Here is a 27934-nt window from a genome sequence, read left to right as displayed (position 1 = left end):
ACTTTCCTCTAACTGCCTTTGCGTTTGTATGTCCTTGATCCTTATTATAATCGAACTCTGGCTTCTATTGCAATTTCTATTCCAGATCTCCTGCCAAATTTAGCCCATACGCACCATCTCCACACAGATTTTAATTTTTGATAGCCAGCTCTCAGCATACAAATTTTTCAGTTGTGGTTGGTAAGCCGCTTGCAGCATTTAACCCCCTCCCCTCTTTTTAAACGCATCCAATAGTTGAGTACTCTCATTACACATTCCACTTCTATATACTCTCCATACATTAATATCGCCCCGGCGTTCGCTGTGCACTGTGGGAGTCGCATTACCGTCTTACTAAATTTACTATAATTTGAATTAGTATATCTCTTTTTTCCTCAAGACCCCATAATTCAGCCCCATACAGTACTCAACGTTACATCATTGCCCTCAGCACTAACCTTAATATTTCATCATTTATACCCGGGAACTTTGTCTCTAGAATTTTAACAACTGAGAGAGCCGCCGGCCCCTTCTATTTCGCTCTCTTTATTTGATCTTCCCACCCACCTCTTCTTTTTATAATCACTCCTAAATATTGTAGCTTTTCTACGTCATCAATCCTCTCCCCCTGAACAACCCATTTCCTTTCGTTCTTTCTTCCCCTATTCTTACGCATTACTACCACCTATTTCCGTTCATTTTCAGGGAACACTTCGTCGCATATTCCGAAACCGCATTCAGACTTCTCTGCATAACCCCCCCTCTTATCTGTTCAGGTATTTTTCTAGGATAATCTTCACTGTCATCATATTATCTCTCGTCCTTCTACCCTTCCCAAAACCACTCTGAAAAAATGATAATATCGAATTCTCATCGGCCCAGTCCCTCAGTCTATTTGCTAGTAGTCCTGTGTAAATCTTGCTCAAGGAGTCCAGTAAAGTTATCCCTCTATAATTACTCGGCATATTTTTGTTCCCTTCTCCTCATAGATTGGACATATAATCCCCGTTTCTCACTCTTTGAAAATGTACCGCCATCGAAGTTCCTGTCAAATAATTTTTCGATGCCCTCTATCATCTGTCTGTATTAACCTATTTCTTTCCAAAAGAAGTTGCGGGTACCAATACTACCCCCGCCGACCTGCACTTAGGTTTACCCACCCCCTCCATTACTTCCTCTTTTGAAATTTCTCTATCATGTTCATATATCGTTACCCCTATATCTCTCCATATGACCTTTTTCCCCTTTCCATAGTACTATTTGCCCGTCCCTCTTAATAATTCGCGCAAGTAGCTCACGCACTGATCGTAATCAATGCTCGGTTTATCGAACCTGTTCCCTCCCTTATTAATTTTGTTTATTCTGTCCCATACTCTCTCGGGTTGATTCATACCACACTCCCTATTTATTAACTCTGCTTGTTTCTGCATCCTTAATTTCTTCCTCTCAATATTTTTAATTTTGCATTCTTTCCTTAATTTACAGAAAACTTCTCTTTCTGCACTCCCTCCGTTTTATCTATGTTCTTTTAGCGACTTCATGACAATTGTCCTTAATTCATCGCACTCCTTGTTATACCACCCTTCCTCTTCTCTTTCTTCCCTTGTCTCTGTTTACCTGAGCTACCCTTTTAATTGGGCATTCAATTAATGTCAACGTTCTGTCAGTATTGTCTTCCCTGAAAGCTACTTCCCAGCCATATCTAATTAATTGTGGCTCGTTTTCTGTAAGAACATCTAATTATCATTCTGCACTTTCTGTCCATTTATATTTCATGTAACTTTTACCGTTCTCAATACTCCTCTTTTTCTCTCCATTCCTTACCTCACCCGCACTTCTTTCCATCAACACGCGGACCGGTGCATGGTGGGTTTCAACCCAGTTATCTACCTCCAACCTTTTGATTCTCCCTAACATGCCTTCCGAGCTAATTATTAAATCAATAGCACTTCCAACCTGAGCTGTAATATACGTCAGTTTCCTTTCTCTCCCCCTATCCCACCAACCATTCAGAATGTAGAATTTTTCTGCTGTGTTCAATTCTAGGAGTTTTGCTTCGTAACTATTCCTTTCTTGGTCTTCACTTCTTCCTCCTCTCATTTTCATCTCATCCACTTTGCTGAACATTGGGCACTGCTCACTTATCTAAGCATTTCAGTCGCCAAATAGCAACATTCCATCTTCTTTAAATTTCTCACTTATAATACTAATGTCCAATAATAAATCATCAATAAATTCACCTTTCGCGTGTAATGAGCTCTTGGGATGGCAGTATGTAAAAGCCAAACATACATTCTTTACTCTCCCTTTCTTCGTCCCCATATTAAACCTAAGCCTGACCACTTCTTCTAACTCGTTCCCAGTGTTCTCTATTGATTCACTATTATCTTCCTTTATTAACACCACTGTTCCCCCGGCGTTCTACCCTTATTGCGCTCTTTTCTCTTCGAATTATACTTGACCACAAACCCCCATGTTATCTCCTTTCCTTTTTATAACCACGTCTCTGTGAGTGCCACAGTGTCAAAGCTTTCCACTACTATTTTGATCTCCTTACTACCTAATTTACTTAACCATCCTTCGATTTTTACCAACCCTATCTTCCAATCTAGTTATAATTCTCCCCTCCCTTCCTTCCCCATTTCCACCCTTACTTTTACTTCTCGTTACTATGGTCCTCCCTCCTTCTACCTCCATTCCCTCTTTTCTTAACATTTTGGGGGTAATTTGCCCTCATTGTCGTCTGCACCTTTAGTTTTGTTACCCCACAGGTCTCTTAAACTCGGACTTCTCCCTTTGTTCATAATTTATTTTCCTTTCATTTCGTCCCTTTAACCTTCACCTTTGTTGTGCACGTGTCCACTGCAAACTGTACTTGCCGTTTCTTGAAATTATCCCTCCACCACCACTTCCTGAATCCTTGCTTCAGTTCCCGCAAAGCATTTCCCACTGACCCCTGCTTTTGGGTCGACTCTTACCTTGTCTCGTCCCACCGCTCGATCTGCGACATGCCTTCCATCTTGATTTGCCACAATGTTTTCTTCCTGCTTGAGCTTCTCTTCCATTATATGCAGTTTCGTCACATGCCACACTCGTACCCATCTGCCATTGGAAACCACTTGCTGCTGTACCCTTATGTGCGCCCTCAGTCCTTGATGTCTGGCTTTCATTAAATGCCTCTTTAAAATGTTCAAATTCCCTCTCCTTTTTCTTCCCACGTCTCTTCTAACTCAAATTTTCTCACCTTATAAATTTCCCGCGTTTCTTAATTCTATGTCAGCCATCAAGGTAGATAACAGCTTCACCTTAATTGGTCTGTGACCTCTCACGTTTCCTACACTTTCTGTATTATCGATGCCCAATTCAGTGAAGTTAATTCATTTTATTCTGGATAGCGTCCACCACTTTATAAATTACATCCAAGTTATTTTTTCTCTCACTTATTGCCGCACACCATATATAAATATGCATTTCTTCGTACGTTCCTGACTGCTGGTTTTTACTTCTTTCTTCAGTTTCGACACCTCTTTTTCTAGATATTTTACTTTCTCTCTCAGTATCACAATTTCTTTCTCATTGCTTCCCGCCTTGGCCATTCATTCCTCCGTTTTTTCTTGAACCCACCTCCTCATATTTTCGAACTCCTTAGATTGGTCTTGTGTCATCTATTTGATCTGGTCAAATGGGCGGGATCCTTTCACTACATGCTTCACCGACTTAATCACTTCGACGTCATCCCAGCTAATGTTGCCACTAGTATTCGGGACGGAGTTTAATTCCAGGCCCCCGATAACCAGTAGCATAGTTATCACAGCTGCCCCCAAAACCGTTCCTCCCACCTTTCCCATATCTTCTGTACACCCCATTCGTTTAGTTGTTACTTCATTTTCCACTGCCATCTCCCGATCGTAGCCGATATTGCACTACTCCTACCATACTTCTCGGCACTCACCACTCAGCAGGTCCGCACCGGTTGCTTGCTTATGCTAGCCTGTTGATGAGAATCCAATCTTGATTATGCAACTCACTTAATACTTTGTGAAGAAATAAATGGATGAAATATCCACATTTTCATTAATACAGAAGAATTCCATGAATGTACGGTATGTTATTACTTGTGGGGCACTTGAACTTTCTGAAATATCTCCATTTATTGTACGAAAATATTATTATGATTAATAATAATAATAATAATAATAATAATAATAATAATAATAATAATAATAATAATGTTGGTTTTACTTTCCATTAACTACGTTTAAGGTTTCCAATGACGCCCAAGTAACGTACGTTTGTGCCACAAGAGTTCCTTTACGATCCGATAAATCTATCGACACGAAGCTGCTGTATTTCAGCCCCTTCAAATACCGCTAAAGGGAGCTGGGATCAAACCCATAAATTTGGTCCCTGAAGGCCAGCTCTCTAATCTCTGAGCCACTTACCTCGGTGTGGAAATATTCCCGTAACATTTAGTCTTGTACGAGTATCGTCCGATTTGAATGATACAATTTAGAATTCAGGATGTCTAATAATTTCTGCAGTACAATTTACGTGTGTTCGAAATTTGTTAGTCTATGCATCTCAGAATATTTAGAAATTTTTGTTGAAATGATGGCGTTTATAGTCTTCTTTATCCTAAACATGTGATTAATATGACCAAACATAGACTGTTTCTTAAAAAAAATCACCCAAGCCATAATTCTGTAGAAGGAATTCGTGATGTTGGTCTAAGTAGGAGGAACATTAAAATTACTGTACCTCTTGCCTTCGCACTTTCCATGCTAATTCGTGGTTTATATTATTCGTCTACATTTCATTAGATGTACTTTAATCTGCAAATTATCTTATACATTCCTTTATCAGATAATTCGCTCGTGTCAATTCTATGGTTGAAAGCATGAGTATTAATCGTTGTCCTGTGCTTGTCCCACCAGTCGTAACCAGCTACCGGAAGAAAGAAGCACAGAATCGAGATTTCAATGAGCTTCCCGCTGAGCTACCCTGAATACCTAACATCACGTTGAAAGTGCACTGCAAACATCTCCCAGATCCAGTGGGACGATACCAATGTGAATCAATCTGTTCGCTTGGAAACGTATCTCTGACCTGGAAAGGCATATATAAAATACATAAGGCGATGATCCGAGACATAGGGAGAAATTACTCACCAGTGTAAGTTTGCTTGCTGGTGTTCCTTTAAATAGGAATACAAATAAAATAATTATCACGACATTTAAATACTAAGTTCGGCTTATGGGAGCATATCATCCGTTGTATAATCCGTGAGTATGTACGTGGAATGCAAACGTAGACTAAATATCAACCTCGAACACTGGAAAATATAATTTATGAATAATAATAATAATAATAATAATAATAATAATAATAATAATAATAATAATAATAATAATAATAATAATAATAATAATAATAATAATAATAATAGCGTAGCTGTCACCTTCCCACTAAGATTATTTCCATTTAATCCTACCGCTTTTGTTTGAATTCCACGCACTGATAACGGCTACATTGGCTTGAAGATCAGCAGTAGACCTACTTATTCCTTCTATTTCTGTGCCCGCATTTCCCACGAGGTGATAAAACCTATTTTATAGCTCTTGTTTCCTTATTTTAAAGATACGGAAAATTATTGTTCATGTTAATTTACTTTGATGTTCATATACGATCGATAAACTTTTCTATTCATGTTTCAGTAGAGTAGTATATAATTTAAATGTAATTATTTTTGAAATAATTGATTCAGTAATCACGGCACTAACAAAATATATTTTCTGAGTGGCTCAGGCGGTTGAGGCCCGTCCTTCTGACCCCAACTTGGCAGGTTCGACCTTGACTCAGTCTGGTGGTATTTTAAGGTGTTCAAATACCTCAGCCTCGTGTCGGTAGATTTATAGGCACGTGACGGAATTACTACGGGACAAACTTCTAGCACCTCGGCATCTCCGAAAACCATAAAAGTAGTTAATGGTGGCGTAAATTAAAGGACCATATAACATTATTAAAATGTTGTGTTTGACTAAGTGCAGGAGCCATACTTACAATAATCGGCGTGGACTAAAATTGACGGACTCGGTACCAATACGCTGATCGTTTCGTGGTATATCTCAATGCACGTAGATTTCAAAGTAATTTCGGCGGAATAATCTTGAATCTAACACAATATTTCATTTCACTGTGTTAACACTCCATGAATTATTTCATAATATAATTCATGCACTTCATACTGGAAATAATGACCACGTTATCACCAGCGCAAATTTTAACGCGTAAAGATTTGTGTTTCATTGGCTTACGCTCACCTGCTGAAAATAACGCTGCCATCCCACCCCCACGTCTTGCTCTTTTCTATCTGGATCATCCAATCAAGGGTTTACTTTTAATAACAATGCTATTGGCTTTACGTCCCGATAACTAATTTTACGGTATTCGGACACGCCCGTTTCCTTTAATTCGGTGTTTAAAATATTTAATGTTGTAGCGTAACTCTTATTAAATTGGAATGGTTACAGCAACATTCCTTCTACTATTTATTTATAATATGTTCACTCATTTTGACTACTGTTTCACCGAAATTTATTATCTGTACACGCATGCACAGAAATGGTGTTCCGATTTAAAAAATACAAAGCGTGACGTGCCTCCACCTCCACTTTTAATGAATTGCTGTAGGTAGACAGCCCGCTACAGTACTTTGTTGTGATTGAAATGGCTACAGTGGCTGATGTATTGAAGTACAATAGTAGGAAACCACCGGGATCAATTACAGTATATAGATGTAAAGGAAGGTTTTAACCGAAAAGTATCGGTTACTACTGAGAAATAGTTGCTAGCTGCGACATTACGTGTCGTGATTTGAAAATACCTTTCACTGGTTCGTAATTTGTTTCTAGATTTTATAGAAGTTATTTAGTCGTAATATTTATGAACTCGGATGTAGAACTACGATAAATTACATATATAGAATATTAATGTAATGTCTGATGTAAAAATAATTATAACTCTTTAATTCTTGCTGTACCGATGGAGATGGCCGTGCGATTAGGGGCGTGAAGTTGTGAGCTTGAATTTCGGAGATAATGCATTTCAGCCCCACTGTCGGCAGCCCTGAGGATGGTTTTCAGTGGTTTCCCATTTTCTCATTAGCCAGATGCTGGGGCTGGAACTTAATTGCAGCCAAGGCCGCTTCCTCCCCAGTCCGAAACCTTTCCCATCCTTGAACCGAAAAATTTTCCGATGTGTTAGTGCAACGTTTAACCACTACCAAAAAAGAAAGAACGTGAAGTAATACCTGATAGAAAGAAGAGGAAATTTTGGTACAAGATATTGAAAAAGATATATAATTAATACTAGAAAAGGTCTTGTGACAATTTCGTGTTAGGAGATAACGTAATAGAGGACAAAATGGGAACGTAGGACAACTCCATAGATTGAATATTTAGGTTACACTTTTCGATTTGGTTCCATTCCTGTGCCAACTTTGCGGTAATGCGAGGGTATCAAAAGTATGATGTGGATTTGTTCGATTTTCGGTCATAATTACAATTCGAATCTACCTTTAGATGCTAAGCATGTTCACCTTGAAATTCTGAAACTGCATGGTGACTTGTGTAGTGTATAACCAAATTGTTCCATATACAGAAAGTCGTAGATTTATACAAACCACAGTGGTAAATAAGATAGAAAATCATTAGAAAGTTTCAGCTTATAAGAACCTTTGAAGATTAACATATTTCTGAAATCCCTCGTGAAACAACACTAGTTACTTATTCTCGGGATACACAAGATTCAACTAAAATATATATTATATCATACATTATATCACTTCGGAAATATGCCAGTGTGTCCACTTACTATGTGAGAGAGCAATAATATAATGTCAAATGTACATTAAAATACTGCACTCACTCACTCACTCACTCACTCACTCATTTACTGTTACAGTTTTCGAAGGGCCATGGTTTCCTTGTCAGCTACTACACAAATTTTTCTAACCCTGGAGTTAGTTATTCTAATTCCAATCGTTCTCAAGTTCTCCTATCCAAAATCCGTCATCATTCATTAGATCATACATTCTTTTGAGTACTTTCCTCTCCCATTTTCCTAGCACTTCAGGTCCGTGCGTGTTATTGCCGAGGTCTCTGAACTATATAGCACTACATGTCTCACCACAGTATAATGTAATGCATTATTAACTATTATTCCCCATTGCTCATGTAAGACAATCAACTAGTGTCTTAGAAACATACAGATGGTTCTGACTAACTTAATAGTAATAATAATAATGCTACTTGCTTTACGTCCCACTAACAAATTTTACGGTTTTCGGAGACGCCGAGGTGCCGGAATTTTGTCCCGCAGGAGTTCTTTTACGTCCCAGTAAATCTACCGATACGAGGCGGACATATTTGAGCACCTTCAAATATCACAGGACTGAGCCAGGATCGAACCTGCCAAGTTGGGGTCAGAAGGCCAGCGCCTCAACCGTCTGAGCCACTCAGCCCGGCTGACTAACTTCATAGACATAAATGTTATTGAATGTGATTCATGATACGGCAGTGGGTTAGGAGAAGTCAAACTTGTGTTTATCTGAGTTACATTCATATTTATATGTCAGCCGGCCCCGTGGTGTAGGGGTAGAGTGCCTGCCTCTCGCCCGGGGGCCCCGGGTTCGATTGCCGGCCAGGACAGGGATTTTCTCTGGACCTGAGGGCTGGTTCGAGGTCCACTCAGCCTACGTGATTAAAATTGAGGAGCTATCTGACGGTGAGATGGCGGCCCCGGTCTCGAAAGCCCAGAATAACGGCCGAGAGGATGCGTCGTGCTGACCACACGACCCCTCGTAAATCTGCTGGCCTTGGGGCTGAGCAGCGGTCGCTGGGAAGGTCAAATCCCTTTCAAGGGCGTTAAGTGCCGTGGTTTTTTTATCTGTATGTCAAGAAATATGTATTGCAGGGAAAAGATGCTAATATTTTAAAATCTTTACCGTGAAATCCACTGACAGGAATTAAGATAATGGTACCATAAGGTACTAATGTGACGGTAGGTCAATACTTCCTTATTCATATAAAGAAGTTCGGTATGTAAAGTTTGTATTCGAAGATATATTCGACATATTTAGAGTGGAACTCAATTATTAAGTTACGATACTTGTTCGGGAATATATTTAGTTATTTTCTGTAAATTTCGGGTGAATTACTTTGCCATTCCGTATAATCATTATAATTTCTTGCTTCAAAGTACCGGTAATTATTATGTAATATTTTATTTTGTTTTTTATCCACGTAAATATTTGTAATTATCTTTGATCTGCGTGCATTTTGTTCCGTTGCACCGTAAACTGACTGCCATATGGATCTCTAAATTGGTATGTATTTGTGAATAATATTAATTATATTAACATACCGAGCAAGTGGCTGCACGGTTTGTGCCACGTATCTAATAGTTTGGATTTGGGAGATATTTGGTTCGAAACCCACTGTTAGCAGCCCTAAATATGGTTCACCGTGATTTCCTATCTTCAAACCAGGCTGTACCTTAATTAAGGCCATGGTCGCTTCCTTCCCACACCTAGTCCCGCCCTATGCGATCGTCGCCATAAGACCTATCTTTGTCGGTGCGACGTAAAGCAAATTGTAACAATACTACTACTACTAATAATAATAGTAGTAATAATCGAAGAAGTTGTCTGCGAGGTACGAGGCGTGTAACTGTAAGCCTGAATTCAAGAGATGATGGTTTCGAACACCGCTGTTGGCAGCCCTGCGAATGTTTTTCCATGTTGTCCCCATTTACGCTCTTGGCGTACTTTCACTGTATCATAATTAAGGCCACGGCCGCTTCCTTCTCAATTCTAGGTCTTTCCTATCCTTCCGTCGCCGTTGAACAAGCAGCAAAAGAAAACTTATTGTAAAGATAATGTATTTAACTGTACAGTGTACCAAAATGCAATCCTCCCACTTGTATGGATGACAGAAGAAACTGAACCAAACGTGTTTTGATAAATAACCCTTGGTCTGAAAATAATTATTGACTGAAAAAAATAGGAATCGAACACCAGCAGCCGGGTACGCTCTGCCGTCGGCACCTCAGATTGCTTACCTGTTAAAGTCTGTGTTCAGCAGGAATTAGCCTGCAGAGTGACTGCGGAATTAACAATTAAGTTGAGTTTGGAATAAACGCGACTTGGATGCGGTGGACGGTGAAAAAGAGTGCCTCTTCACCTTAAGTCGAAGATAAACATTGCGGTTTAGTTACTCTACATGGAGTTGAATTCCGACCATCTAACAGAAGCAATGAACGCCAATTTCACGCCAAGGAGACGAGAATGCTGCACATGTTGACGGACATTTCCTTAATCCAGCACTTCAGGAATGAAACATTTCGGCGGTAAATAGTCAGTTATGGAGTTATGGAGAAAATCGTGGCTGCGCCTTGAAATACCGCTATGTGACAATGTTGAGGGGAAAAATACAGACCTGGAGCTCATGTATAACTCAGAACGAAAATTCCTTGATATAGCTCACGCAGTACTTATCCTGATCTGAGTTCTAAGCTGAAGTATTATCATACAGCGGTTTTCCTAGGAGCAACAACGAAATGAAAGAAAGCTGCCTCCGATGGTATGGTCATGTTCTACGTGCATCACCCAGCACAGTCGCCAACGTCACCATCTTCTTTGCCATCAAAAGTGTCCACCGACCTGGATGGCCAAAGAAAGTACTGGCAAGATATATATATTAAAAGCTGATATGTAAGACGTTGCTTTGACAAGCGACGTCCACGACCACGCAAAATGGCGTTTAAGGACTCGAAGAGCGTATCCTGCACTCTTGGGAGAACGCCAATTATAATAATAACAATAATAATAATTCCTTTTCAACATATGAAATTCACGAGGCAGTCAGGAGGAGAGGAAACATTATTTTGATTATTATTATTATTATTATTATTATTATTATTATTATTATTATTATTATTATTATTATTATTATTATTATTACTATTATTATTAAGGTCGCAAGAAACAGTAAGCTTCATAGCCTGAATCTGGCCTTGTAAAATAAGCATTTAATACATTAATATTTATATTGTATTAAATAAAAAATTAAACGACGGTGAGTTGGTACAGTCTAGATTTATTGAATGTTATATTTTGCATATTATTGACGTTTTATTTTTCAATTTGTATTTATATTATCTAAACTGTAGCGCAGAAACAAAGCAAAGTCATCTTCTTACTGGCCATGAAGGGTTTTAGAGGATTGTGAGGTAAAATCTTCCACTTGATATTAAACGGGATAGAGTAGTTAACTCCATGCTCGGCCACCTTTGTTCCAGAAATTAACCAGGAACTTACTTTTGTTTTAGGCTGAGTTAAACGCAGCGCCATATTCTTCTTCAGAAGTGGAAATCTCGTATGAAATCCTTTCGGCTTCCCGTGGAGGAATCAAACCCTCGTCCTCCCTTGTTGAACGAAGCACGAATTTACTACCTCGGCAAGGTATCCCTTGAGATTCACGCGCCATATGGCCATGTTGATGAATTCCTTGAATGTAAAGATACCAATGCGTAAGAGGTTATATCTGAATAACCGAAACACATTGCCAAGAGAAAATCCATCCATACTTTTTCTCACAAAACTATTGCTAATGTCAAAGCTAGTGAACCAGTGTCACCGACTTTGGTGTTCTGCCCCCACCCCACCCACAAATGATCTTAGAGGGTAGAGTGCCATTCTGCCTCTCCAAAAATTCTCCTCCTAGATGTCAAGTACGCTTAAAATGCGGAGTTTGATAGTCTTGAGAGGCTGCTAAGGCGTTAAATCTGGAGGTGGTAGATGGATTTATATTAAGAAATGTGATCAGAAAGCGGACATTCCTTCAGTGAACTACATTTCCAAGTCGAAACCGTTCAGGCGGTACATGTGATGGCAGAGCTTTTTAGATTTTGTATCGTGAAATGAAGAATATAATGTAATAGTACGTTTACTCAGAAAATGGATTTATGAAGTAAAGTCTACTTTTTTATTTATGACTAGCAAGATACCCGTGCTTCGCTACGGTATTATATTGAAATTTATAATTGAATTCTTATTGTTTTAGATATATAATCTGCCGAAATTCGCGATCTGACTCGTTTTTTGCGAGAATCCACCAAAATTCCCGATCTGACTCGTTTTCTATTAGATTACGGCACGTTTACTCCCATTTTTCAATCTTCCTTTCCAGCAATCGATTTCATACTTCCCGGGCTAGGCTCAGGTATTCCTCCTGGTCAGTTGGGTCCGTAAATCTTTGCCATCTCTTCCTATAATCATTTTTAATATGGATAAAATCCTTCAGAAGATACGGCGTGGTGTCATATTGGGTGCCTTGGCGGCACTGAACCCGCGACTGGACTTCATTCTTAGTCATTACCCATCCAGGAGCCGTTTCTAGCGCGGTCCGCACATTTGACGACGGTTCGGTACATTCTTCTTCTTCTTCTTCTGCTTCTTCTTCTCCTTATTATTATTATTATTATTATGTGTTGCTGGAATGAATGATGACAGGGAAAACGGGAGTATCCGGAAAAAAACCTGTCCCGCCTCCGTTTTGTCCAGCACGAATGTCACATGGAGTGACCGGGATTTGAACCACGGAACCCAGCTGTGAGAGGCCGGCGCGCTGCCGCCTGAGCAACGGAGGATCCTTGTAAGTACATTAAGGACAGTAAAATCAATTGGTCTCACCTCCTTTTACACCCCACCGCCGTTAAGTTTATTTACAGCCAATTTCCCCCCCCCCCCAAGAAAAAAAATTAAAAGAAGGCGTGTTTCTTTAAGTTTAAAGGAGATTCCAAACACCAATGTTCACGTCTATTACCTCCAGTTTTGAGATATATGTATCCCCATAAAAATAATTCACTTTTTTCACTTCATTTCACACTGCTCCCCCCTCCCCCTAAGTGAATATTCCCGCATAAAATACTTGTTTGTTTAATAGTAAAGGATCTTCTAAATACCAATTATCGCGACTTTAACTTCTTCAGTTTTTGATTTATGTGTCCACATGAAAGGAATTCAACTCCTTTACACTCCCGCCCCCAAAAATGGTTTCCCACCAAAACACGTTTTTCTTTGTTTTTAAAGGAGATCCAAATACGAATTTTCACGTCTGTAACAACTTAATTTTTTATTAGATGTATGTATTCTCATACAATTAAGTCAATTAATTTTTCAATTCTTTCAGCCACCCCCCCACTTCATTGGATTTTCCGAGAACACGTGTTTCTTTACTTTTAAAGCAGATTGCAAATATCAAATTTCACGTCTGTAACATCTTCATTTTTGAGATATCAGTAGCCTAATTAAAAGGATTCAACACCATTTTCAGTCACTTTTACCCCCCCTCCACCCAAGTGGTATTTCCGAAAACTAAAAATACACGTTTCTTTATGTTTAATAGAGATAAAAAATACCATTTTCACTTCTGTAACATGTTCAGTTTTTTTAGATTTACCGTAAAAGTTCTCATTTAAAAATTTCACCCCTTTTGAGTTCCCCTTAAGTGGAGTTTCCAAAAACAAATCACCTATGTTTCTTTACATTTACAGGAGATTCCAAACACCCACTTTTTACGTCTGTAACATTTTAAGTTTCCAAGATATTCTGTAGATATAGTCTTTCAAAAAATTCACCCCAATTTGTCACTCCTACTTAACCGCCATTAATTGGATTTTCCAAAAACTAAAAAATACGTGTTTCTTTATTTTTAAAGGAGATCCCTTATACAAATTTTCAGTTCTGTAATATCTTCCGTTTCTGAGATATATGTATCCCCACTAAAAGCATTCAACCCATTTTTCACCCTTTTACACCCCTCCTATTGGGATTTACAGGAAACAAAAAAATACGCGTTTCTTTATTTTTAGAGGAGATTCTAACTACCAATTGTTACATCTGTAAATTTTAAAGTTTTAAGATGTAGACACACTCATTTCAAAAAATCTACTCCCTTTTCACCCCCCCAATATTTGGATTTTCCAAAAACGAAAAAATATGTGTTGCTTTACTTTTAAAGTAGATCCCAAATACCAATTTTCAGGTCTGTAATATCTTCAGGTTCTGAAATATAAGCAGCCTCATTAAAGGCATTCAACCCATTATTCACCCTTTTACAGCCCTCCTATTGGGATTTTCCGAAAACAAAAAAATACGTGTTTCTTTATTTTTAAAGGAGATTATAAATACCAATTTTCACATCTGTAAACTTTTAAAATTTTCATATGTAGATACACTCATTTTAAAAATTCACACCCCTTTTCACCCCCCCCCCCCAATTACTTGGATTTTCCAAAAACGAAAAATACCTGTTTCTTTATTATTTTTAAGTAGATCTCAAATACCAATTTTCAGGTCTGTAATATCTTCAGGTTCTGAAATATAATTAGCCTCATTAAAGGTATTTATCATATTTTCACCCTTTTCCACCCTTCCTATTGGGATTTTCCGAAAAGAAAAATATACGTGTTTCTTTATTTTTAAAGGAGATTCTAAGTACTAATTTTTACATTTATAAACTTTAAAAGTTTCGTGATATGTATAGATACTCTAATTTTAGAAATCACCCTCTTCTCACCCCCCATTAATTGGATTTTCAAAAAAAAAAATACGTGGTTCTTTATTATTAAAGGAGATACAAAACACCAATTTTCAGGTCTGTGATATCTTCAGTTTCTGAGATATAAGTATCCTCATTAAATGCATTCAACCCCTTTTCACCCCTTTCCTCCTTTCCTATTAGGATTTTCCGAAAACAAAAAAAATACGTGTTTCTTTATTTTTAATGAAGATTCTAAATACCAATTTTTACATCTGTAAACTTTCAACTTTTTGTGATATAGATACACTGATTTTAAAAATTCACCCCCCTTTTCACCCTCCCATTTACTGGATTTACCAAAAACAAAAAATACGTGTTTCTTTATTTTTAAAAGAGATCAAAAGTACCAATTTTCAGGTCTGTAAAACCTTTAGTTTCTGAGACATAAGTACCGGTATCCTGATTAAAGGCATTCAACCCCTTTTCACCCTTTTTCGCCCCTCCTATTGGGATTTTCTGAAAACAAAAAAATACTTGTTACCTTATTTTTAATGAAGAGTCTAAATACCAATTTTTACATTTGTAAACTTTAAAAGTTTTGAGATATAGATACACTCATTTTAAAATTTCACCCCCCTTTTCACCCCCTTTGCGACGGAATATCCAAAAATCCTCTCTTAGCGAGCACCTACATCTTAATATGAATGTATATCCAAAATTTCATTTCATTATGTCCAGTGGTTTTGGCTCGGCGATGATGAATCAGTCAGTCAGTCAGTCAGGACAAGCTATTTTATATATATAGATTATTTTTCGTACATTCGTACATTCGTACATAAAACATTCCTTCAAAATATTTATTTATGTATGAAGTTATATTTTCCTGTTTACTTGTGGATATTATTGAAAACTCCGTACACAAGTCTCGTTCCAAACTGTATTCGAGAAATAAGCTCCATTATTGTTCTGCTTTTCTTTCTCCTTGTTTGTGAATATTATTATAATATGGAAATGTTTGCATTAATAGTTGGTCATCATTTAACATACCTGTGTTCATGTTAATCATGCCCCTAAAATAATTATCTGAAGTCGGCGCGTCTGTAGAGAACCATAAGTTAATAATTATTTCAAGTGTTGTTCAGTTTGTATATTTTCTTTCGCATGAAAAATGTTCATTATATTATACCCTGTATTTAACACAAATGGCATATTGTATGTGACAACGAGCTAGAGTAATACTATCGTTTCTATGAGTTGCAGCCCTATCGTTGGATGAGATGAGATACACCATAATGTACTGCTTTCACAGCTAGTGTTTGTAATGACCGTAATGACGGCTCTCCAATGTTTATTCTTTTCTGTCTTACAGCTGACATTCGACACATTCACAGTGGGCAAATTCGTGTCGTTCACTTCAGATGGCTGCCCTGACGGTCATATGACCATCAAGGAGCTGGACCGTCCATCCACCGGTGGTCAGTGGTGCGGAAGCGCCTGGGGTTATACAGTGTACTACAGCGAGACAACGTCATTAAATCTCACCCTTCAACTCTACCGACTCTCTGAACAGGTTCGTATAACTAGTTTAAATTCAGCATGAATAATTTCAGAAAAATAGGTGGTTTCCCAGAAATGTCGCATTTTGAAACTGCGTTTGTTAATCAGCAGAATTTTGAAAATATTTGCCTTACATTCTAAGAGTGCCCGGTAGATTTCTGTCAAGAAAGAGGTTAGCCTTACTCATAGTTATGTCAATGTTCCGATGATCTGGAAAAGTCAAATGGCAGTGTACAAAAGGAACACACGTTAGCCGTACTTTCACCTTTAATCATAACAATGTTATAAAGGTAGTTTATACACTTGTCCCACTGTTTAAAATGCGAATTACACCACGTTTATAAAAGTAGTTTGGCAGCTGCATGAGAGTTATAGTGACTGCCATCCGTTCACACCGGAAGTAAATTTGAAATCTTTTAGTTCATTCTCTAGTGAAGGGTCCACTTCAGTGTCACATGGTGGAAGGACCGGACAGTATAGAAGGTGCTGCAGGCTGGACCACAGGACTCTCTAAAGGGTTCCCACGTTCACAGTAGCCGTATGTAATCTGCCATTATCCTGCAACAAGACGTACATTAATGAGACAATGTACCATGCTACATGTTCTGGATAGCTTAGTGCAAATATTTTGCGTTGGAAAGAATGTTGCACGTTGATATTAACGTGTTCGGGGAACTAATGAGTAAAGGTCCTTCTACGAATGCCAGGAAAATTAATGATATTAGCATGTATCACAGGGAAATAGCAGTCTTGAATTTCTTAAGGGTTGGTTACCGCCAGTAATGGACTTGCAGGTTTTGACGTGTTCCAGGTGGCACCAGATTTCATCGGTGGCTCTGATGAGAAACAGAACCACAATGCCTTCCTAGTGAAAATGCTATACGTCGGTGAATGTGACGCCTACCGTTGAACACTGTTAAGATATTTGTGAGTAATCGCGTCCAACGGACTATGTATAAACTTTAGGCCAAGTATCCAATACTGGAACTGCATCTGATTACACGGTGTACTACTCTTTTTCATGTCTAAAGTTTGGTCTGTAGTTGTTACGTTGCATTTATATTGCTACTACACGGGGGTCATTGACATAAAATGCTCGCTGTATGTTGCGGATGTACTGTGATGCAGCTCTTTTCTATCACTTGTCGTTAGCTTTAATGAATCACCAAAGCCCTTTCCTTCCCTGGGGAAGCTTCTATTACAACACGATCCAAATTGCAACACACATTCGCAGAAATTTCTAAAGCGTTCCCACATTCACATTAGCTATATGGAACTTATCATATTCCTGCAACAAGACGTATGGTAATGAGACAGTGCACCATGCTGCATGGAGCAGTGGCTCACCGCACGACGATGCGCAAAATGCTGACGTGGGGTAAACTGCTCCATTTTCACGGATCGGCACGACAATATACTTCTTTTTATTTCCAATTGATTTAGAGTTGATTTAGTATCCCAGCTCTGAGCGTGAGTTCGGAATAGTTAAAAGAAATAACGACGATACAATTGAAGCATTAACGACTCTCTGAGGGGAACTCACAGGTGGTAATCTAATTGCCCAATATGGTCCTCTAAGAAGACTGCACTGTTTCAATTTTAATGTGATGAACATAAGTTATGCAATTAAATAATTATTTACCCGTCCTCCATCACATGTTGGGAAACTATATTAACGGAGGTCACACGTCGTATAACTTTGCCTTTCGTAGTTCGGGTTAATTTAACGCGCTGTAGGTTTTCCTAAATTGAAAGGCTCTGTCCCTGGTTAACTGCCTATTCATCTGCTCGAAAGGAAACGCATTTAAGGAAAAGGAAGAATTAGAGAAAAGATCATCGTTACCACAAGTATTTAAGTCAAAAGAAGAATACAATATTTTGTGATATAATATAGCAACACCAAACAAGCAAAGGTCATAAAGGGCATAAAGGCACTTAGATGTGTGTAAGATGCAAGTTTCCACTGTCCGTAACCTCGGCACTAAATGGGGCCTTTGCTCCGCAAATTAAGCGCACTCTCATTTTTGAAGCAGGCTGATAAAAACTTAGGGCCGTGCGCCTCTCCAGAAGTTTACGCCTAGATATATCAGTGTACGTCATAGTAATTTCTATCATTGTAAATCACTTGAGAATGTCCGGCTCCATGGATTAAGGGTTAGCGTGTTGGCCTTTGGTTACAGGGGTCCAGGGTTCGATTCCCAGCAGGGTCGGGAATTTTAACCATCGTTGGTTAATTTCGCTGGCACGTGGGCTGGATGTATGTGTGGTTTTCATCATCATTTAATCCTGATCACGACGCGCAGGTCGCCTACGGGAGTCAAATCAAAAGACCTGCACCTGGCGAGCCGAACATGTCCTCGGACACTTCCGTCACTAAAAGCCATATGCCATTTCATTTTTCAGATGAGAATGAATCCTATTATCGAAATTTCCGCTTGTTTTAGTCACCATTATTTCATTGTCATCCTCTACATTCAATATAACATAATTTTAGAGTTGATGGTACATTTTTCTAAACCCAAAACGCTCACATTATTAAGTATGTACTTTGAAGGGGTCAATATATTATGACTAATTGGAAGTATTTGTTGCCAATTAGACAATCTATAATACACTGACTGACAGAGCAAATGCAACACCAAGAAGGAGTGGTTCGAAAGGGATGAAAGTTGGGGAAAAAACAGAGACGGCACGGACGAATAATTGATGTTTATTTCAAACCGATATGCAGGTTACACAATGCGCACGGCATCGACTCAGTAGGATGTAGGACCACCGCGAGCGGCGATGCACGCAGAAACACGTCGAGGTACAGAGTCAATAAGAGTGCGGATGGTGTCCTGAGGGATGGTTCTCCATTCTCTGTCAACCATTTGCCACAGTTGGTCGTCCGTACGAGGCTGGGGCAGAGTTTGCAAACGGCGTCCAATGAGATCCCACACGTGTTCGATTGGTGAGAGATCCGGAGAGTACGCTGGCCACGGAAGCATCTGTACACCTCGTAGAGCCTGTTGGGAGATGCGAGCAGTGTGTGGGCGGGCATTATCCTGCTGAAACAGAGCATTGGGCAGCCCCTGAAGGTACGGGAGTGCCACCGGCCGCAGCACATGCTGCACGTAGCGGTGGGCATTTAACGTGCCTTGAATACGCACTAGAGGTGACGTGGAATCATACGCAATAGCGCCCCAATCCATGATGCCGCGTTGTCTAGCGGTAGGGCGCTCCACAGTTACTGCCGGATGTGACCTTTCTCCACGCCGACGCCACACTCGTCTGCGGTGACTATCACTGACAGAACAGAAGCGTGACTCATCGGAGAACACGACGTTCCGCCATTCCCTCATCCAAGTCGCTCTAGCCCGGCACCATGCCATGCGTGCACGTCTATGCTGTGGAGTCAATGGTAGTCTTCTGAGCGGACGCCGGGAGTGCAGGCCTCCTTCAACCAATCGACGGGAAATTATTCTGGTCGATATTGGAACAGCCAGGGTGTCTTGCACATGCTGAAGAATGGCGGTTGACGTGGCGTGCGGGGCTGCCACCGCTTGGCGGCGGATGCGCCGATCCTCGCGTGCTGACGTCACGCCGGCTGCGCCTGGACCCCTCGCACGTGCCACATGTCCCTGCGCCAACCATCTAGGCCACAGGCGCTGCACCGTGGACACATCCCTATGGGTATCGGCTGCGATTTGACGAAGCGACCAACCTGCCCTTCTCAGCCCGATCACCATACCCCTCGTAAAGTCGTCTGTCTGCTGGAAATGCCTCCGTTGACGGCGGCCTGGCATTCTTAGCTATACACGTGTCCTGTGGCACACGACAACACGTTCTACAATGACTGTCGGCTGAGAAATCACGGTACGAAGTGGGCCATTCGCCAACGCCGTGTCCCATTTATCGTTCGCTACGTGCGCAGCACAGCGGCGCATTTCACATCGTGAGCATACCTCAGTGACGTCAGTCTACCCTGCAATTGGCATAAAGTTCTGACCACTCCTTCTTGGTGTTGCATTTGCTCTGTCAGTCAGTGTATAAGCATAACATTTTTATCCCAAAATTGGAAGATGGTAGCTGGGAATATTCATACGTTATGGGAAATACTTTCCCTGCGAACCATATCTTGCCGTGGTGGGGAGGCTTGCGCCTCTGAATGAAGCAGATAACCGAGCCAAGGTGCAACCGTATCGGATTGGTATCGGTCGAGAGACCGGACGAACAAATGGTTCATCGAAAGGGGGGTAGCATCCTTTCATAAGTTGCAAGGGCAGCAGACTAGACGATTGACTGATATGGTCTTGTAATAATACTCAACATGGATTAGCTGTGTTGATACTCCTACATAACTGAAAGCAACGGGAAACTACAGCCGTAACTAACTCCTGACGACATGCATCTCTCTCTGTCTCTCTGTATGAGTGATGTACTGATGATGGCTTCCCCCCGGTTAAAATATTCCGGGGGTAAAATAGTCCCCCATTCGGATCTCCGGGTGGGGGCAACACGATAGTGGGCTACCAGCAAGAAGATGGATACAGACATTCTGCGATTCGGAACGTGAAATGTTAGAAGTTTGAATCGTTGTGGTAGCTAAGAGAATCTGAAAAAGGGGATGGATAGACTAAAGTTAGATGTAGTTGGTTTAAGTGAACTACATTGGCACGAAGAGCACGATGTTTGGTCAAGCGACTATAGAATTATGAACACACAATCAAACAGTGGAAATGCAGGAGTTGGTTTAATAATATATGAGAAAATAATGCAACGGGTAAGCTACTACGACCAGAATAGTGAAAGGATTATTGTTCTCAAGATAGATATCGAACCAATGTCCACCACAATAGTGCAGGTCTCTATGCCTACTAGTTCAACGGATGATGAGGAAACCGAAATAATATGTGAAGAGATAGAAGATTTAATACAATATCTAAAAGGTGACGAGAATCAAATTGTGAGGGGAGATTGGAATGAACTAGTAGGCTAAGGTAAAGAAGGTGCTACATTAGGAGAATTCGGATTCGGACAAAGGAATGAAAGAGGGATTCGGACAAAGGAATGAAAGAGGAATTCCGTTGGCTGAATACTGCAGCGATCATAATTTAGTCCTTTCTAATACTTCGTTCAAACACCACAAAAACGGCTGCATAAGTGGACGAGTCCTGGAGATACTGGAAGGTATCAAGTAGAGTTCATTATTATTAGGCAGAGATTTAGAAACCAGGTGTCGGATTTCAAAACTTTCCAGGAGCAGAAGTTGACTCAGATCACAATTTGTTGGTCATGAAATGCCATCTGAAATTCGAGTAGAAAAGGAAGGAAAGTAAGGAAATGGTTTCTAGACAGTTTGAGGGATTGTTTCAAGGAACATGTTGCACAAAGACTAAATGGTTAGGCTAAAGGAAACACAACAGAAGAAGAATGGACAGTTGCGAAGACTGAGGTCAGAAGGGATGCTCAAGAAATGTTAGGAAGAAAGGAAAGATCAAGTAAGAATAAATGGATAACTCAGGAGACACTAGACCTTATCGATGAACGACGAAAATACAAGAATGCAAAAAATGAAGAGGGCAGAAAGGAATACAGGCGTCTAAAGAATGAAGTAGATAGAAAGTTCAGAATAGCTAAGGAAGAATGGTTGATGGAGAAATGCAACTTGAAAGGTAGATGCTGCATACAGGAAAATCAAGGAAACCTTTTGAGAAAGGAAAAGTAGGTGTAAGAATTTTAAGTGCTCTGATGGAAAACTTTACTAGGGAAAGAAGACAGAGCATAAAGAACGCAGGAACATATCCAACAGTTACATCAATGTAGGGACCTAGATGATTTGGGCCTGGAACAAGAAGAGGCTGTTGATGCTGTTGAAATGCGAAACCCAATTTTGAGGTCAGAATTCGGCAGAGCTTCTAGAGACCTAAACAGGAACAAGTCACCTGGAATTGATGACATTCCCTCTGAATTACTGACTGCCTTAGGAGAAACCAGCATGGCGAGGATACTCCATTTAATGTGTAAGATATATGAGACAGGAGATATGCCATCCGATTATCGGTAGAATGTTGTCATACCTATTCCCAAGAAAGCCGGTACTGACAAGTGTGAAAACTACCGCGCCATTAGTTTAGTATCTCACGCCTGCAAAATTTTAAGACGTATCGTTGACAGAAGAATGGAAAGACAATTTGAAACTTAGTTGGGAGAAGATCAATTTGGCTTCATAAGAAATGTGGGGACACGTGAAGCAAATCAGACTTTACGTCTGATCTTAGAGGATCGAATTAAGAAGGACAAGCCTACGTATATGGCATTTGTAGTTCTAGGAAAGGCATTCGATAATGTTGGTTGGACCAAGCTCTTTAATATTCTCAAGGTCATTGTGGTCAGATACCGAGAACAAGAATTATCTGCAGTCTGTATAAATATCAGCCTGCAGCGATAAGAATCGAGGGCTTTGAAGAATAAGCTGCAATCCAAAAAGGAGTGGGGCAAGGCTGCATCACCCCCTCCTTTTCATTGTCTATATAGAACAGGCTGTAAAGGAAATCAAAGAGGAATTTGGAAAGGGAATCAGAATCCAAGGGATCTGTGACTGCAGAGGATCTGGAGAAATAGTTCAATGGTATCGATGGAGTCTTGAGTAAATAAAGAGTACTAGATGATAACAAATCCAAATCGAAAACAAAGGTAATGGAATGCGTTTGAACGAAGTCGTGTGATGCAGGTAATATTAGATTAGGAAATTAAGTCTTAAAGGAAGTAGATTAATATTGTTACTTGGGTAATAAAATAACGATCGATGGCGGAAGTAAGGAGAATATACAAATTCAGGCTAGCACAACAGAGGCCTTTCTTCAGGAAAGAAATTTGCTCACTTCGAACACTGAATGTTGTTTTTGAAGAAATTCGTGTTGAGTGTGGCGCTGTATGGAAGTGAATAATGGATGATTACTAGTTTAGAAAGAAAGAGAACAGAAGCTTTTGAGATGTGGTGTTACAAAAGAATGCTGAAGGTGAGATTGATAGATTGAAACACGATTGGACAGATAATGAATCGAATTGGTGAGAGGAGGTCGTTTTGGCTAAATTTGACGAGGATTCATAGAATGATAGGACACACCTTAAGAAACCCATGACTTATTCAGTTGGTATTTCGGTGGAAGTGCTCGGGATAAGAACGACAAGGTCTCCGAAGACCTTAAAAAGTAGTTAGTGGGACGTAAAACAAATAACATTATTATTATTATTAGAACGGTAGGGGTAGACCATGGTATGAATATGGCAAGCAGATTAGAGCAGATGTAGGATGCAGAAGTTACGTAGCAATGAAAAGGTTAGCACAGGATAGGGTGGCATGGAGGGATGCATCAAACCAGTCTATGGCCTGATGATTCATACAATAACATCAACGCGTGGGGATACCCAAATTACCCTAACTCACAGTAATTTGGCTCTGTACTTGCAGTTCCATTGTCTTATATTCAGGGCTATATAAGATGTAGGGGAGTTCGCTGTACTTAAGCTGTACTTCTAAAAAAATTTGTAAGCTCTTTATTTCTGAATTACATTAAATTAACTTGAGTTCTACTGATTCACTTCTTATTCTAAATTAAATCAGAGCACTAGTTTGACATTTCTTAAATCAAACTCTACCAATGTAGTAAACATTGAGCAGAGTTGCCTCGCTACGACTATGGAGGGAAACTCTTCATTCAGGATACGAGTGGGTTCGAACACCACTGTTGGCATTCCTCAAAATGGTTTTCTGTTGTTCCCCGTTTTCACTTGAGGGCATTTCTGGATGCTCGGGAAGTGTCAATGTCACTTGGAAGGTACGAGTGCCTCAATTCAATGTGTTTACAAAGTTTGGTCTGTATGGAATGTAGTGTTTACAAGTTATGGGTATATATATAATTTCGTGTGGCTATTTCTAGCCGAGTGCAGCCCTTGTAAGGCAGACCCTCCGATGAGGGTGGGCGGCATCTGCCACATGTAGGTAACTGCGTGTTATTGTGGTGGAGGATAGTGTTATGTGTGGTGTGTGAGTTGCAGGGATGTTGGGGACAGCACAAACGCCCAGCCCCCGGGCCATTGGAATTAACCTATTAAGGTTAAAATCCCTGACCCGGCCGGGAATCGAACCCGGGACCCTCTGAACCGAAGGCCAGTACGCTGACCATTCAGCCAACGAGTCGGACAAGTTATGGGTGAAATCCATCGTCCTGCGGCATGTTTATGAGGCGTCTCACTAAGTTGAGCGATTAATTCAAGTCATTTCGGAAGAAAATGATGCAGGACGTACGACACCTCCTTCAGCACATTGCCATTTCAGAAAATAGTCACATTCTATGATGCTTTGTATGCATCATATAAGATGCTACATGACTCAGCTATTGAGAATGAATGATACTGTGCATATATTGCTGATGTATCATAGAAGCAGTTGTTCCTCATGTTCTGCAGTTTCCGTGCAAAATATTGTTAAATCCCCAGTTAGAAAATTAGTGATACTGTGCACATATAATACTGGTAAATAAATGATCATAGTAGCGGCATTGTCTAAATTTCCTATGTTCCGTAGTTTCCATGCTAAGAGGTGATAAGTCCTTTTTAACTATAATTTATCTTTCCATCGCAAAAAATAATAGGAATGTATCATGTTGTACTTGCACATGAAACACCATTACACTAAAATATATATTCCACTACCTGCAAATAAACCCTTATTTATGATGTTTTGAAACTTTCAAGTGCTTCTCCTGAAACAAGAATAATCTTCACCCAAGGAAGCGTGTATTTGGTCAGGGTGAAAGTTTTACAATTTCTTTAATTATGATCACCTAATGATCGGTGAATTGATAGTTTACAGCTCAGGACCACATTTGGACTCTTGTCACAGTAATACTCATCATATACGACCATGGTAGCCTTACCGGTTTTCCAAGACCATGATTCCTAAATTGCCCAGCCGCAATTGGCGTTTGTAAAACTACTGCCCAATATTAGTAAATGGTAGCGCAAGTTATTGTCGAAGTCGAAGCATATTCCTGCTGCCTCTCAATCACTCTCCAATAGGCCATCTACCCCCAGCAGCTGTGAGAATTGTGTAACAGATATAACAAGGAGCACAGAGCAGATAGATCGAGAGCTTATGATCAAGAAGGAACAACATCTGGCTCATGCGGAACTTTAATTCATTATTTATGTGTTTTCCTTTTCTTAACGATAAAGGCCATGATAATAGACGAATGGTATCATTTTTTGACTAATCCAGTCTACTCCTGTGAAACTAATATATATCGTAAACCCACACCCTAGGATCGAGCACGCTTGCGGACATGAATTTGCCATTGATTGGGATGAGATTTTCGTTTTGCTTTTCTTTAAAGTAGAATTTTGGGTTTGCTGCCCGCAGAGGATATTACTGATTGTTGATTATCCGTAATGCATTCCCTATCCATATATGTTATACTGTAGTTATATGAGCGTCTTAAGTGAACACAATCACTGCCAGCCTGTGGAGAATCTACTAGATTGTCACTCTTTGTTAGTTCCGAATGCCGAATCTGTTCTTGTGTACATCGTAAGCACGTACATAAATATTTTCCACTGCCGATGGCAGAGTGGCTACCTCGAAAGTGTACAATTCGGATGAAAGAAAGAGAAGCAATTGGCATGCGCAAATAACCAATATGGACTTATTAATATATGACTCAGAGAATGTTGACTTATAAAATTATGGCCCTCACAATTATATGAATGCTTGATTCAAGGCAGCGTCAAATATAGACTTGCTAATTCCGCACTATGAACGAAACAGTCCGTTGCACTGATTATCCGGAATTTGCCTAATGAACTTTTGGCTCTCACTGGTTCAATTTATCTTAACTACTCTTACAATTTTGTCTATAAAATGTTAAACGTATAGTAACATTTCGAATATTGATCTTCTGTTATGGTGTTTAAAGTTGTTTGTTTAAAGGAGGCAATCATTGACAGAGATCAAATAATTAGAAAAGTCAGCTGTACCCTCTAACCTGTAATCACAGTGCTAATATTTGCCTTCATGCGTGTGAGGTTATCCACACATATTATAGAGTGACGAAGCTCAGTCCCCCAGAGAATTTGAGAATTTTTTCGTTTAATACCTCTTTAATAGTAGATGGTCTGGTGAATACAATATATTAATATTGAATCGAATTTTGTAATTATTGTGCTAAATAATTTTAAATCATGCAAAATGATGCATGAATAAACGGTGAGCATTTTGCAAGGATAATTTAATTTTGTGAATGTATTGCTAGTCTGGTGCAGGCCTGAAACTTTGGGTGAATTGTTAACATTTAGGCCTTCGATTTGGACGGTCCCGGGTTCAATTCTCTGACCGGGTCGGCGATTTTAATCGTGTCTGATTAATTCTTCTAGCCCGGACTGGGTGTCCGTGTTTGTCTCAACACTCTCCTCTTCATATTCAGACAACACACCATACTAACAACCACCACACAAACATTCAATAGTGTTTACATTCCTCCACATAGGGTTGGCCTCAGGAAGGGCATCCAGCAGTAAAACAGGACAAAATACACCTGTGCGACAAGGTTCTCACCCGCGACTCTGTAGGAAAAGCGGTATAAGAAGAATTGCTAGTTTGGTGCTGCCGTTAAGGCAGACCCTCCGATGAGGTTGGGTGGCGTGTGCCGTGAATGGGGAAGTACGTGTTTGTGTGGTGGTATGTACTATTGTATGTGAATTGTGAATTTCAGGAATGTTTGATACAGCATTAATACCCAGTCCCCCATCCATGGGAATTAACCTCCTAAGAGTAAACTCCCTCGACCCGGTGGAGAATGAAACCACGTACTCCTAGGTCCGAAGGCCTAGACACTGACTTCACGCCCATGGATTCGGATATTTTGCAGTCATTTATATACAAATACGTTATTTTTAAAACACTACCGAAGCTGTTATATGTGACACAACCTATTTTAATAAGTGTCGCCTGAGTAATTCAAAAATCAACTAGGCTTAAACGATTGCTGTAGTTTTACTACATACGTTATTTGTACTGAAAATCTCTTTTATTTACATTGATATGTTTACTGTTTATGGTGTATTTTACATAGAACATCAAACTGAGACTAAAACTGCACCTATACCACCATTCGTTAAGAACTTCTATGGAAGGCATTGTAGTAAGGCTATAGATGAAACCTGAGTTGATTATCCGGCTGTCTTTGCTACCAGCGGAAATTTCTCATTAGAATAAAGTCCTGAAAATTACCAACCAAGGAAGCAGGGGTAGAAGAGTGTACTGACATGGAATACATACTCAACGCTAAATCACTACTAATCTCAACAACGCCGTAAGCTTTCCAATTTGGAGATAGCAACGAACTTGTTGTCTGTAGTAGTTAAGAAAGAACGACCAAGCTCGGAAACTAATCGGGGCACGAGTCCAACAATCCTCGAGCTAATCAGACAGCACGGCCAATGAGACCATCAGTTGCTTCTGGAGGACAGCTATTTCACCCCATCCAGTGCTTCTAAGTGCATAGCAGGGGCATTTCGCCCGATGGAAGATTGAATTAATTAATATATCTCTCAGGACCTTCCGTCAGTTAAAATGTATTAAAAGTTCTTGTGGACTCATCATAAAACAGGCAGCTTCACAGGTGTGTTAACCAGTCGTTGTTTCATATTGGGAATTTTGGGCCTCGAATACCGAGTGCGAGTGTTTCCGTTTACAGTTCTGTCTTCTAATGAATATGTACGATATGCAACTACCTAGAGCTGCGTGAGGGAAA

At 39.9% G+C, this 27934-nt stretch overlaps 1 protein-coding gene across 1 annotated transcript in view; it reads left to right on the top strand.

Annotated features, from left to right (window-relative positions):
* The window catches only part of LOC136863779 (uncharacterized), a 742720-nt gene that overhangs the window by 486293 nt on the left and 228493 nt on the right, over positions 1-27934 (top strand). The window contains exon 3 of the mRNA XM_067140131.2: positions 15952-16152. Within this exon, the coding sequence (XP_066996232.2) occupies positions 15952-16152 (201 nt within the window). The remainder of the gene's footprint in view (positions 1-15951; positions 16153-27934) is intronic.

Source organism: Anabrus simplex, chromosome 2, assembly GCF_040414725.1.
Source record: "Anabrus simplex isolate iqAnaSimp1 chromosome 2, ASM4041472v1, whole genome shotgun sequence".
Taxonomy (NCBI): domain Eukaryota; kingdom Metazoa; phylum Arthropoda; class Insecta; order Orthoptera; family Tettigoniidae; genus Anabrus; species Anabrus simplex.
Note: the sequence above shows the minus strand (reverse complement) of the source record. Positions and strands in the feature narration are given on the sequence as shown.